Source organism: Tupaia chinensis, unplaced genomic scaffold (assembly GCF_000334495.1).
Source record: "Tupaia chinensis unplaced genomic scaffold, TupChi_1.0 Scaffold000078_1, whole genome shotgun sequence".
NCBI classification, from domain to species: domain Eukaryota; kingdom Metazoa; phylum Chordata; class Mammalia; order Scandentia; family Tupaiidae; genus Tupaia; species Tupaia belangeri.
In genome coordinates this window covers 1,450,950-1,465,266 of record NW_006159539.1, presented here as the reverse complement: position 1 = coordinate 1,465,266, position 14,317 = coordinate 1,450,950, and the positions used below count along the sequence as shown (strand labels likewise).

General features: G+C 41.9%; 1 protein-coding gene across 2 annotated transcripts in view; it reads right to left on the bottom strand.

Annotated features, from left to right (window-relative positions):
- ETFA (electron transfer flavoprotein subunit alpha) overlaps positions 1 to 14,317 on the bottom strand; it is a 72,248-nt gene that overhangs the window by 35,605 nt on the left and 22,326 nt on the right. For both annotated transcript variants that reach the window (XM_006142597.3, XM_006142596.2), the window contains exons 5-9: positions 9,074 to 9,173; positions 7,268 to 7,378; positions 6,424 to 6,525; positions 4,923 to 4,991; positions 3,767 to 3,849 (exon numbers count right to left, since the gene is read on the bottom strand). In XM_006142597.3, the coding sequence (XP_006142659.1) occupies positions 3,767 to 3,849; positions 4,923 to 4,991; positions 6,424 to 6,525; positions 7,268 to 7,378; positions 9,074 to 9,173 (465 nt within the window). The remainder of the gene's footprint in view (positions 1 to 3,766; positions 3,850 to 4,922; positions 4,992 to 6,423; positions 6,526 to 7,267; positions 7,379 to 9,073; positions 9,174 to 14,317) is intronic.

Genomic DNA, 14,317 nt, shown 5'->3' with positions numbered 1-14,317 from the left:
TTCTCACTTTCCCTCTCTCTCTCTCTGGTCAAAATTAAAACTAAGTAATAATGAATAAATAAATAAATCTTTTTTAAAGAAAGACTTTAGTGGGTATCATCTTAGCCAAAGAATTAAAGTGAAAATCACGGATGAAAGGCCAAATGAGATTGTACACTGCCTGACAGGAAGAGGTAGCGCTTCTGTGCTACCCCAGTTACAGTGATCAATAACAAACTGAACTTTGGGGAAACACCACACAAACCCAAGATGAAAGATACTCTATAGCAGCTTCCCAAAAATCTCAAAACGCACCCCATGAAGTGAAGGTAAGACTGAGGAACTCTTTAAGACACAAGGACACACGACAACGATACGCGATACGCAATACGCGATTCTGAACCGGATCCTTTTGCTACGAAGGACAGTGTTGGAATAATGGCCAAACCTCAGTGGCCTTAAGTCTGGATGATACTGTGTATCAGTGTCACTGCTGATCTTGAAGGCTGCTTTGTGGCTGTGTAGAATGCCCTACGTAACTCAGAATTTGGGGCTGACAAGGCATCGTCTCAGCCACTTACTCTCAAATGGGCCACAAAAATATAAGTTTTGCTCTGAACTTGCAAATTTTCTGTAAGCGTGAGATCTCTTCTAAAAAGTTTTGGAGCCTTAAACATGTGAGCGCACGCACACACGTACATACACACATACATACCCGTGCTTATCCCCAGAGTTAATGGATCACGATTCTCTGGGGGACTATACAATGTCAGCTAAAGAAAAGTATTCAAAGCATTTAGTGTATTTCATTTTCATATAAAAAGTTTTAATAATTCTATATTCCTAAGAGTGATGTTGACGAAAGCTAACTGCATGGCCTTCGGTGCCACTCTATGCTTTTGCTTAAGCTATTCTACTTAAGAACCACAAGTGCTCCCCTTATTTCCTTCCAAATAAGGAAGCTGCCTACCTCGGTGTACAATTCTGGACTTCTTGCAGAACTATTTTTGATTAGGATGGTTGTGAGTCTACACATCTTTTTTGAGTTCAGGCCCGAAAACGTCTTCTCACATAAAACTAGACAAGCAAGATTTCCACAGAAAACACATGTGTGTCACACCTAATTGAATGCCAGGGAAGGCTCGAGTCATCTGCTCAATACATCTGCTCTCTCAGCCTGGCTAACGTGCCAGGACAAGCAGACAGGTCACACGGTGTTGTACTTAATTCATGGAGTACACATTTTAAGCTTTATAAAAAAAGTTATTTATTCAATTGTATTTATTATTATTTTTAAAATTTGCTACAGGGCAAGTGTGCTCACCAGAGAGAGAGAGACAAGGAGAGAGAAAGTGAGAAAGCAAGCCGCCAGGTCTAAGACTTGAACCATGGCCAGCCACGTGGGAGTTCGGAGCCTTAACCACCACGCCACCTGCCAGGCCTCCTATTTTAAGTGCTGAGCTCTTCTAATCTGACGTCAAGTAAGTTGAATAACACAAAAGCATCAACCGTAAGAAGAAAGACTGATACACTGGACTTTATACAAGTTAAGTTTCTGTTCATCAAAAGAAAATGAATAGAGACACGTTCACATGGCAAAGCAGAGTTGCAGCCGGGCCAGCCACAGTGGTGCAGCAGTGGGGACATGGTGTGATTACGGAGGCCACATGGGAGGCTGTAGACTTGTGTGGTGGGCCCACCTGAACACAACAGGTACACCCATGGTACAGCCACAACCCTGGCTGGCTACAGGGCTGGGGAAGGATTATGGCATGAGGACCCTACAGAGGATGACTGTCTTAGTCACTCTTTCTCTCTCTGGAACATAAATTTTAAAAATATGTATATATTTTTGCACTGAAAATTTAGAGGTTTATGAAAGAACTCTTACAAAGAGAAAATAAAAAGACAATCTAATTTTAAAATAGGCAAAAGTGGGGCTGGCAGGTGGTGTGGTGGTTAAGGTGCTGGACTTCCACATGGCTGACTTCAGTTTGAGTCCCAGATCTGGCAGCTTGCTTTCTCAATTTCCCTCTTTCTGTCTCTCTCCTGTCAAATAAAAAAATTTTAAAATAAATGAGTGTAAAAAGAAAAAATAAAAAACAAATTCTTTAAAAAAAAAAAAAAAAAAAGGGCAAAAGCCTTGAAGATACCTTAAAACAAACTTCAAAGACAAGTCTTTAAAATGTGTAACTATTTTGGGGCCAGCAGGTGGCATGGTTGCTTAGGTGCTGGACTCACACATAGGTGACCACAGTTCGATTTCCAGACCTTGTGACTTGCTCTCTCACTTTCCCTCTCTCTCTGGTGAGCACACTATAGCAAATTAAAAATAATAATAATAATAATAATTAATAATTCTAAAAAAAGTTTTGACTGTTTTGAAATTTTGAGTAAATATCTTATAAAATAGGGCACTGAAATAGGAGAGTGTTTTTTGTGTGTGTGTGTTTCTGGTTTTATTTGTTGCTGTTGTTTTTTTGAGGTTTTTGCTATAGGGTGTGTGTGCTTGCCAGAAAGATAGAGACAGAGAGAGACAGAAAATGAGAATTCACCCCCCAGGGGGGATGGCCACACCGCAATCCCTTCTCCTCCGTTCTCTTCTCGGGATCTTGGGCACGCATGCACACACACCCAGCGTGAGTTTAAGCCACCAGGTCTGGGACTCACACCGCAGTCCACTACATGGGAGTCCAGCAACATAGTCATTACACCAACTGCTGGTCCCAGGAGAGTGTTTTTTAACCTGATATCTAGTTTTGAAGTAAGACACAGTTTGTTCTGAAATACATTTAAAAAACACATTTTCCTCAATATAACACGGGTTTAAACTGGCTGAAAATCTTATTCACTGGAAAATTCATATCACCTAAGAAGAGTCTTTATATACTATTGGTGATCTGACTTTGAACCCAAAATTTCCTGCTCTTCCTTTTTTAAGTTTTGGATAGGCTTAACTGAAGAATATTTTAGTATTACTTATCTATTGGATCATTTTCTTGAAATACACGCAACTAGAGAAAAATATAGAAAAAAAATCAGGTGTTTATTTCTTACATCAGGAAGACATAAGACTAAAACCATCATTCATAGATCCCAATTTCAAAAGTCCGAGTTCGGGTCCAGCAGGTGGCGTGGTGGCTGAGGCGCTAGACACTCCCACGTGACTGATCACAGTTCGAGTCCTAGATCTGATGGCTTGCTTTCTCACTTTCCCTCTCTCTCTCTCTCTCTCTGGTAAAATTAAAATAAATGAATGAATAATTAAAATAAGTAGTTCTTTTAAAAAAAAGAGAGATAGTAGTCTGAGTTCATGAAAATAGGTTAGTTGTTCCTACTGAATGATTTGATATTCTAAAGACTTCATGGCAAATAGGTGTTTTATCGATGTGAACTTGTAAAATCAACTTAATAATGAAGTGTTAGTTTTATAAGTTTTACGTGTGATATTGTGATACGGCTTTGCATGGCAGTGTTCCAGTGCTTTAAAAGACATGAAAACTAATACTGGATTTAAGAACTACTGAGTATTTCCCTGAGACCAAGAAATGCACAGACCTTGTGAGGACACACTCGCCACGTAATGGCTAATCGCGGGGAGCACTGAGAAAGACGTAAATCACCGATACTGTTCACACACACACAGTGTCCCGCACAGACCTTGTGAAGACACACTCGCCACGTAATGGCTAATCGCGGGAGCACTGAGGAAGACGTAAATCACCGATAGTGTTCACACACACAGTGTCCCGCGCAGTCCTGATGGTGTGTTTACTGCAGTACTTACCGGGGCTACTATTTTTCCAGTCTGTCCAACCTGCATGTCATTGGGGACAAAGCCGGCGTCGACGGCAGCACGGGAAGCACCAACTGAGGGGAGAGATGGTCGTCACTGTTTTGAGCTCTGTGGTCGGCCAGTCGGGCTATTCACTGACGAGTGTAAACAAAGGCACTGGCATCGTATAGTTACTCGGTGTGTTATAAAGAACAACTTTCACATCTCCGTAACTGATTGAGAAATCTAAATGTAAGTACTAGTACATTTTACACATAAGGCTTCAAGAAGTGCCTTGTTTTGATACTCAAGGATTTCACATTTTAAATTTGGCTAAGCTCTTCTGCTTGCTTTATCAAAAAGGCATTTGTAAAACCTATACTATAACTTGTTTAGAACGCCACCAAAGAACGTTCCTTTTGGGCTGGCTGGCTAAGGTGGCGAGATCCTACATGGTCAACTGAATGGTTGGAGTCCAGGACCTGGCAGCTTGAAAAACACGCCATGTGCACGTGCATGCATGCCCCAAATCCCAACAGAAAGGAGAAATAGAGGAGACAAGATTGCAGTGGGACCATTTCCCATGGGGGGTGCTTCCTCCTCTCCTTCTGTCTAGCTCTCTCCAGAGAGCGCATGTGTCCTTTGGCAATCAACCAATCATCCAATCAAGTATTAAAACACTCTCTCCTCAAGACCAGCAGATGGTGTAATGGTTACATCACTGGACTCCCACATAGTTGACTCAGTTTGAGTCCTGGACCCGGTAGCTTAAAACTCATGCTAGGCGTGTGTGCGTGCATGCCCAAAATCCCTAGAGGAGAATGGAGAAGGGATTGCGGCATGGCCATCCCCCTGGGGAGTGATTTCTTGCTTTCTGTCTCTGGTGTCTTTCCAGTGAGTGCACATGCCCTATACTAAAAAAATCTCTCCAAACACACACACACACACACACACACACACACACACACACACACCCACCCCTCTCCTCACGGAATGCTATACCATTTACTTGGAGGCCTAAGAAAAAACGTCTCAGAGAGAAAAACTGAAACCACAGAAAGTAAAATAATTTGCAGCCCTGAGTGACTGTACATAAATGAAATAATAAAGAAAGAAAAGCTCAGCACAAAGGGAACATCTTTTATTAAGGAAAATAAAATAACTGTACCTGCAGCATGTAGTTGATCTGCCAAATCATATAGCAACTTAAAGTTCTCGCCACTCTTCAAACCCCGGCCTCATTTAAAAAGATAAAAAAATAAATAAATAAATAAGCAAACATAAACTCTAGTCTACAAAAAATCTTTGTGTGAGTGGATTTTCATATTACACATGACACTTTCTCTGAAAAATCTTTTCTGATTCTATGACATTCCTGTGTCACTCTCTCCTACAAAGCATCTGATACTTCTATAATCAAGTAGTTAACTGTGTAATTACTGTTAATATCAGTTTTCCTCTCTCGGACGAACTTTTTTTTTTTTTTTTTTGAGAGGTTTTTCATTACAGGGCGCGTGCACTCGCCAGACAGACAGAGAGAGACATAGAGACAAGAAAGCGAGAAATCACCCCTCAGGGGGGATGGTCACACTGCAATCCCTTCTCCTCCATTCTCCTCTCGGGATCTTGGGCACGCACGCACACACGCCCGGCATGAGTTCTAAGCCACTGGGTCCGGGATGCGAACCGCGGTCGACTACGTGGGAGTCCAGCGACATAGCCATTACGCTAACTGCTGGTTCCCCTCGGACGAACTCTTTAAAGCAAGATCCAAATCTATCTCAGTCTCTGATGTAGCTTCAGTATTTAGCAAAACTCCATGCATAGTTAGTGCTCAATAAATACTCTCTGAATGGCGGAAGTCATTACTTAAACAGAAGTCATCCCCCGAGTCTTTAACCTCGTTGGGAGCGAGAACACTCTGCCTTTCTGTCTTTGTTTCTCCAGCACTTTGCAACAGGCCTGCCATACAACAGATCCCCAATAAACGTTTCTTGAATAGATAAGTCAGCTAAATCCTTTAAAGATATTCAACTTTTTTCAATGCCACTTACAATAGGGAGATATTTAGAAGCTTAATTTTGTTTATAATGTTTAATCTGGAAAGATTTTAAAATCATAGTAGTCATTATTTTTTCAAAAAGTAACCACAAGGCTATAAAAAGTTGTTTAAAAAAATAAGGAGCATGCCAAAAAAAGAGCAGATCTTGTGCAATAAAAACAGCTTTGACACAGCTTTAACAGAAGGAGTAACTTTCAGAGTTATCCACCAAGATTCTGGACAGTCCTGAGGTCTATCAAAACAGAACAGAGGGTGGGAATTATACACAAGATAGACAGCCCAGAGATGCTAACCAGTTCTTTCTGATTTAGAAGTCAACCATACTATGCAGAGTAACACGGAAGTCGGTCAGGGAGACGGAGATAGCAAGTGGCAAGGCTAGGAAGGTGAAATCCGCACCAGGCTCCCCCTGCTGCCAGTGACACAGCAGTGCGATAGAAAGCCCAACTGCGTCATGTTTGTGATTTCACTATCCTACCTGGTAAAAGGGAAATAATGCTGGCAATCGACCAGCATCTCACATTTGGGGAAAAAAAAAACCTGGGTTTTTCTGTGTCTCAAAGTATGATAAGTTTAGATTACCTCTGAAAATTAATATTCCACTTACCACCAGATACTACCACTTTGGCACCAGTTAGCTCCGGTCGGTCACTTTTGGTTAATTTCTGGTCGAGCCACTCTGATACTCCCGCTGGTGAAGGACTCGATACTGAACACGCCAACACATACAATGAAATGATTACTATGATTTCAAGTTCTACAATGGACATTCTGTTTAAGAGACATACCCAAACAAAATTCCATGAAACTTAATTTTGTTAATTACTGTTAGTTTTCTGTGCTCCTAATTGCATTCTCTCTGTGAAAAGACTTAAGGAGACTGGATTCCAGGCTTTATCTCATTAGTTGTAGGAAAATCATTTCATTCTCTGAGTCCATCTTTAAAAACTGGAATAACTCACTTTTTTGGGAATTCAAATAAGATACCGTATATGTTAAAGTGTAAGGCCCTCTGTAATTTGTTACACAGTGTTGAGAGTGAAAACATTAACATAATTTAACAATCAATCTTAGTGGGTCCTCCCTCCCACTTCCTTGGCCATCACATCTAACCTAGTACTAAGGATGATACGACAAAGCCCCTCGTTATAAAGACTAGGCTGTGAGAAAGCCACAATATATTTTTGCACAGAAAAACAGAAACATATGTCAAGACTTTTCCTGCGACCCACTATTTCCTGTTCCCTACAACTTAACATTTCTTGTATTTGTATAATCTTTGGAATATTTCATTCAATCCATTCAGATTGAACTTTGAAGTACTCTGCATCAGAAATTTAATCAGAGTTCATCTCTTATTCTAGTACAACCTATGAACTTAAAGAAGAAGAAGAAAAAAAAAACAAACAGAAACAAAAACAAAAACAAAAGCTCTCCAAACGAAAACTCACCCTTTTCGGAACTGGCACTACCTCCACTTGTCGCCGCAGCTTCAAAAGATGTTCCTCGGACGGAAAACACCTTCACTTTCTCATCACACTTCACGGTACATATAGCATTTCCTGAAACACATCATTTATTTACTTTGCTGAAGAATTGTTTTATTTAACTTTATTTATTTATTTTAATTTGACAGGTGTGGGGGGGAATGAGTGAGAAAGCAAGCCACCAGGTCCGGGACTCAAACTGTGGTCAGCTATGTGGCAGTCCACCACCCATAACCACCACACCACCTACCAGCCCTCACATAATTTATTTTTAAAAGGCAACAAGGGGGACCAGCAGTTAGCATAATGGCTATGTTGCTGGACTCCCATGCAGTCGACCGCGGTTCAAGTCTTGGACCCGCGCCGACTACTTAAACTCACGCCAGGTGCGTGTGCATGCATGCCCAAGATCCCAAGAGGAGAATGGAGGAGAAGGGATTGCAGTGTAGCTATCCCCCCTGGGGGGTGATTTATCGCTTTCTGTCTCTCTGTCTCTGTCTTTCTGGTGAGCACATGCGCCCTATACCGAAAATCTCTCCAAAAAAAAAGGCAACAAGGGACCAGCAGATGGTGTAAAGGTTACCTCACTGGACTCCCACATAGTCAATTGTGGTTCAAGTCCTGGACCCGGTGGCTTAAAACTCACACTGGGCATGTGTACGTGCATGCCCAAAATTCCAAGAGGCGACTCCAGGAGAAGGGATTGTAATTATGTGACCATCCCCCCCTGGGGGGGGGGTTTGGTCCTTGTTCTATCTCTCTGGCTAGTGCATGAGCCCTATAGCAAAAATCTCCCTCTTTTTAAAAAAAAAGGCAACAACAAAAGACAGTAAGACAAGAATGCCTTTGTTATTTGGCCCAGAATTTACTTCACAAAGGAACTGTGGACCAGCTGTTTTCTACCTCCACTAAGTGTAGGACCTTCACAGTGAAGAATCATCCAGCTGGAGATTTGTACAAGCCTGGAAGTCTTTAAAGCAGGACAGGTGCTGACATGCTGGAGGCAGAAACTGGAACAAGCAGCCACACTGAGAATGCACACTCGCTCTAAAAGGAATGCGAGCAAAGCTTCCTTCTCCAAAAACAACACAACTGTGACTTAAAGACGTACGCTACAACACTTCACGAGCACACACTGCCACGCAGGTTAAAGGAGAAATGGATGTGAAAACATGACAGTGCGTAAGAACAAGGGCAGATGTGCAAAGATTTTAAGACGACTGAGAAATTACTTATGGGTTAGTGATCACATTAAAAGTGACCTAAACTATGACCAAATATTTCCCCTCAAACCTTGCTTAAAGAGAGGTCTGACTTGAGACATGACCACAACACACACAACTTTAATCAGAGAGGACACAGAGTTCTCTGCCTGCACCAACCCACTGGAGACCAGCATGCTGAGGGAAAGCTCAATCAGCTTCTTAATGCAGATGGAAACGGAGCAGCAAGAGCAAGCTTGAGAACACTATTCTTAAAAACAGTTTCACTTTCCCAGGTACCACTTACAAAATACACTGCACAGTGGATCTAATGTCTACTGCCCACTGGAAAACCTCACTCTAACACTGCAGGAAAGCAGGAAAGCACTGTGCTCAGAACCGCCCAGAGAGGGTGCCCCGGCCACTCTCCAGCACCCATCGGAGGCTAGGGACTTGCTCAGAATCCTTCCAGCGACTATCACTTGTTTTAGAATCCTATCTTCAAGATTAATTTCTAATTTTTACTAAGATCTAACTTGTTAATTAACCATCTTCCTTGGGTACTCACCTGCATAAATAGTTCTCACAAATGTGTCAGGAGACTTGATCTCAATGATGTCGGAAATTGGGGCGACGTCAAGTTTGGCTGCTATTCTGGGCAGAATGTTCTAAAAGAAAATAAGCAGGGCATTACACACGTACATACTGATGGAGGGCGACAGGATAGCACTCAGTACATAATCTGTTGACATTTTAGCTCAAATATCTTATATTTCACATGTATCTCTGGACACGCTAAAACTTCAACCTCAGCGTTCTGGATGGCCTTGGAGAAGAAGTGTGCCCTGTTATCAGTATCACTATGTTGAGAGTTTAATGAGTTTTATAATAATAAAGCACCTTAACTCAATATGCCGAACTATAAATTATCATATCTGCTTTAATAAACATCAATTACAAAGTGTGATAGTTATGAATCACTGGATTTAGATAATACGGAAAAAATTTAGAAGAGTAGGCAACATTCTCAAATACCGAAAAAGATTATACTTGTATATATGTATACAAAAGAAAAAATTTCAAAGCAATCATTTCACCTTTACATTGATTTTGTATTAAAGAGATCAAAACTAATCTGAAGAAAGGCCTGTGCGGTACGTAGAACGAAAGAGCAACAAATCAATGCACGTGCTTTTACTTGTAAGTGCGAGGGCAACTCTCCGTCTGTGGGTACTCTCCGTCTGTGTGGGTGTGTTCCCAGTGACAGGGACCCCTGGGGAAGCCCTATCTCCCCATGTCTCCATAACTTCATCTCAGAACACGAGGGGTTCACTCTCTGCTTCTTGCCTAAAGTTCGACGACTCAAGGGCTCTAGAACAGTCAGTGCAGACTGAATATCCATTCTTTCTGGATTCGAGGTTCTTTTAGACAGTGTAAGTGTAACTAAAAAAAGACAAAATTTGAAGTGTTGCTTTTTGTTGCACAACAGAACGGCTGAATTCCACACTGCATTCTACACACAGCTAACTCCGCGGCACCCCCGAACGCGAGACGTGACGCTGCCTCCAATGGGCATCCGCTCCCAACAGTATTATGCAGGTTCCTCTCCCCGGCCCACCCCCAAACCCTTCTGTTCTCTAACAATTCTCCCACCATAATCTTCTAATTACTCCTTTACCCTAAATCCTCCCACATGCACGTACAACCACATAAGCTAACTGGCACTATTACGGATTTTATTTTAAAATAATTTTTTCATTTCTTTACATCTAACCCCTGTATATCTTTACAGCATACAAAATGAATTTTCACAGCATGAGTACACTGTATATTAGTGCAGTCAAAGATATTACCATATATACGATCATCAACAATTTTCCATTTGTGTGTCCCTTAAATGCTTCGCTTCTGTTTTCCCACTGATTCCTCCTGCCAACTTCCCGCCATTTCCCTCCCTCCTCCCATGCTGTCTCTAGTATCCACAGTTGTTCTCCATGGCGTTAGACCTTCTAACTTTCCGTTTCTGCTAGAGACACATTCAGTATATAGTAAGTGGGAACACACCACGCTGCCTTCCTCGTCTGGCTTGCTTTGCTTAGCATTAAAAACCTTTCATGTTCACTCATTTTCCATCAAACGCCAGGGTCTTCCTTTTTATGGCTAAGTGTCCTTTATTCCTTAGTGTCCATGTGCCACACTTTTTCAGTTCACGCATCTGTTCTTGGTCTTAGCAGTTGTGAATGACGCCACAATAAACATGCATGTGCAAGTGCACTCTCCTGTCCTTTGGGATCCCCAGGAATGGAGCTGCTGGGTCACATGGTGTTCTACTTGCAGGTCTTTGAGCAGCCTCCGTACTATACTGCTCTCCACAGTGGCTGGGCCAGTTTACACTCCCACCAACAGCAGGAGGGTTCCCTTTTCACCACAGCCTCACCAGCACTCTCATTCTTCTTCTTCTTAATCTTAGCTACTCTGACTGGGGTTAGGTGGTATGTCTCTGTGGTGTTGATTGACATCTTCCTTATGATAAGGGATGCTGAGCATTTTTTATGTGCCTTTGGTTGTTTGTAAGTCTTCCCTGGTCTGTTGAGCTCATTTGCCCATCTTTCCTTCCTTTTCTTTTTTTTTTTGCCTTAGGGCACATTGCTTGCCAAAGGGGGAGGGAAGAGGGATACAGAAACAGTGAGAGGGAAAGTGGGAAATCAGCACCCAGAAGGGATGGTCACACCACAGTCTCTCCTCCTCCTGGGATCTTGGGCACACACACACATGTGCGCAGCGTGATTTCCGAGCCGCCTCGTCTGGGACTCGAACTGCTGTCAGCCATGTGGGAGTCCAGCGAGGTAACTGCTACACCATCTGCTGGTCCCATCATTTGCCCATTTTTTAATTGGACTGAATTTTTTTGTAGGTAAGCTGCTTGAGTTCTCTGCATATTTTGTTGTAAGTCCCTTATCTGAGGGAGAGTTTGTAAATACATCTTCCCATTCCAAGAGTTGTCTCTTCACTCTAATTACTCTGTCTCTGGCTGTGCAGAAACTCTTTAACCTGATGGAATCCCACTCATCTACTTTCGGGATTATTGCTTGTGCCGTGGGTGTCTTATTTAAGAAGTCTTTGCCTAGTCCGATGCCCCCCAAGAGTTTCTCCTCTTTTCTACCAGTAATTTTATAGTTAGAAGTTTTATGTTTAGATCTTTGATCCATTTTTTAGTTGATTTTTGTTAATGGTGAAAGACAGGAGTCCAATAATAATCTTAATACAAATGCTATGTGACCCTCAAATAGATTTATAAGCATCCCAGGGCAGAAGTCTTGATTCTTCTATTTCACTGTGTCCCTACCCCATATCTAATAAGTGGTTCTAGACACATTGATGCTAACAAGTATTGGCAGACTGCGTTAATTTCCCTCTAATTCTCACTTTACCATTACCTACATGATATGGTCATCTTCTTCACTCATGATAAAGAGCGACCAGAAAGTACCGTAGTTTGTAAAGCCACAATTAGAAAATAGAATTAAGACCCCAGAGATAATAAAGGTCTTGAAAAAAAACAATTAAAATGCCATTAGATATAATTCTTCTTTATTTTTGAGAGATTTTTGCTATAGGGCATAAGCACTCACCAGAGACAGAGAGAAAGAAAGTGGAAAATCACCCTGTGGAGGGGTAGCCACACTGCAATCCCTTCTCCTCCATTCTCCTCCTGGGATTTTGGGCATTTGTGCACATGTGTCTGACATGAGTTTAAAGCCGCCAGGTCCAGGACTAGAACCGTGGTTGACTACATGGGAGTCCAGTGATGTAGCCATTACGCCATCTGCTGGTCCCATTAAATATAATTCTAAATTGGTAAATAAGAGGTGCAGAGGTCACCTAATTTTAAATCAAGTCAGATCTGTCAGTACTTCAAGCTTGCTTAACAGATCAGTCTTTTCCTGAACCGCCTTCTTTAACTGGTGGGAATTACTAATAAAATATTGTTACCTAGCTGAGCAGACTCTCTCAAATTTTATGTTATGTTGTCTACGTCTCTTTTTAAAGATTTAGAACTTCCTAATAAACAACTTGAAATCTAATGTCTTTTGAGTTTTCATTATCCTGTTTTATTTGAGCCTATCTTGAAAACAAATGTACTATGACATCTGAAGGCATGTTTGGGTTTGGTCTTCCATGTAAAGGTCCTGAGAGGGGGACATACTTGCATTCACATTTCTTTGAGAAGATGCACAGTCTAACAGACCTCACCAGAGGGCTTCTCGGGAGAGTAAGTGGCAGCTATCCTTGTGCTCTTTCCATCCACAGAAAAATGACAGATTTTGGGAACCAGCAGTTAGCGTAATGGCTATGTCGCTGGACTCCCACGTAGTCGACCGCGGTTCACGTCCTGGACCCGGTGGCTTAAAACTCACGCCGGGCGCGTGTGCGTGCGTGCCCAAGATCCCGAGAGGAGAATGGAGGAGAAGGGATTGCGGCGTGACCATCCCCCCTGGGAGGTGATTTCTCGCTTTCTGTCTCTATGTCTCTCTCTGTCTGTCTGGCGAGCGCACGCGCCCTACAGTGAAAATCTCTAAAAAAAAAAAAAAAAATGACAGATTTTAAAACTCTAACATGCCAATATCATGTGCTTTCTCTAAGACCACAGCTGGTCAAGGACTGTCATACAACACTTTATCTCCTGACTCTTTCATTCCAAATGCACTCACGGCTACAGCACCCGCTACTATTATGTGAGTCTTATGTTCAAACCCCCCGCCTCTCAGAACACCACCATCAAGCTGGAGGACTACAGCTAGCTAACGGCCTTTCTTGCTCTGGAAATCTTTTGGGTGAACTGTCATCACAGAAGCTCAAGACTCATGAAACTGTCAAATCATCCAACAAAGAATCCAAACTCTCGGAGATGGAATGGTGCACAGATTATCTTTTCTCTCACGAGATTGGGGGGGGAAAGTTAAAATGTGTAATACCAAATGCTGGCATTTAACAATATATATCAAAAATAGGGTCTGCAGGTGGCATAGTGTTTAAGGTGCTGGACTTCCACATGGTCAACTGCAGTTTGAGTCCCAGACCCGGTGGCTGGAAACTCAGGTAGGGTGCGTGTGCGTGAGTGCTTAAATCCCCAGAGACAATGGAGGAGAAGGAACCGTGGCATGGCTATCCTCCCTGGGAGCTGACTGTTCGCTTTCTGTCTCTCGTTAGACACAAGTCTGTATCTCACCAGCGAGTGCATGTACCCTACAGCAAAAAATCTCTCTCAAAATATATTATCAAAAATATTAAAGTACATAGCCTTTGCCTTAGCTATTTCACTCACTTCCAGAGCTCTATTCTAAATAAATTCTACATGTATTCAAAGTCGTACAGGAATGCTTTCTTGCAGCAAAGTTTATCAAATACAAAAATCAGAAACAATCTAACTGTCCTTGGCTAAATACGGAGTATCATGCAGCCATAAAAAAAAAGAGAGAGAGACAGATAAACTATCAGCTAATGTTTTCCAAACATACTTTTCTTTTTTTTTTTTTTTTGGAGAGGTTTTTGCTATAGGGCATGTGCCAGAAAGAGAGAGACAGAGAGACAGAAAGCGAGAAATCACCTCCCTCCAGACATACTTTTAAGTAAAAACTGCCAATCACAAAACAATTCATGGTTTTATCATCACACATTAGAAGTTTTAAAAAGTACACCATTATTTTTAAAATATCACCATTTAAAAATCTATAGAAATCGGCCTAAAAGAGTGTTGAAATGGGACCAGCTGATGGTATAATGGTTACATCACTGGATTCTCATATAGTCA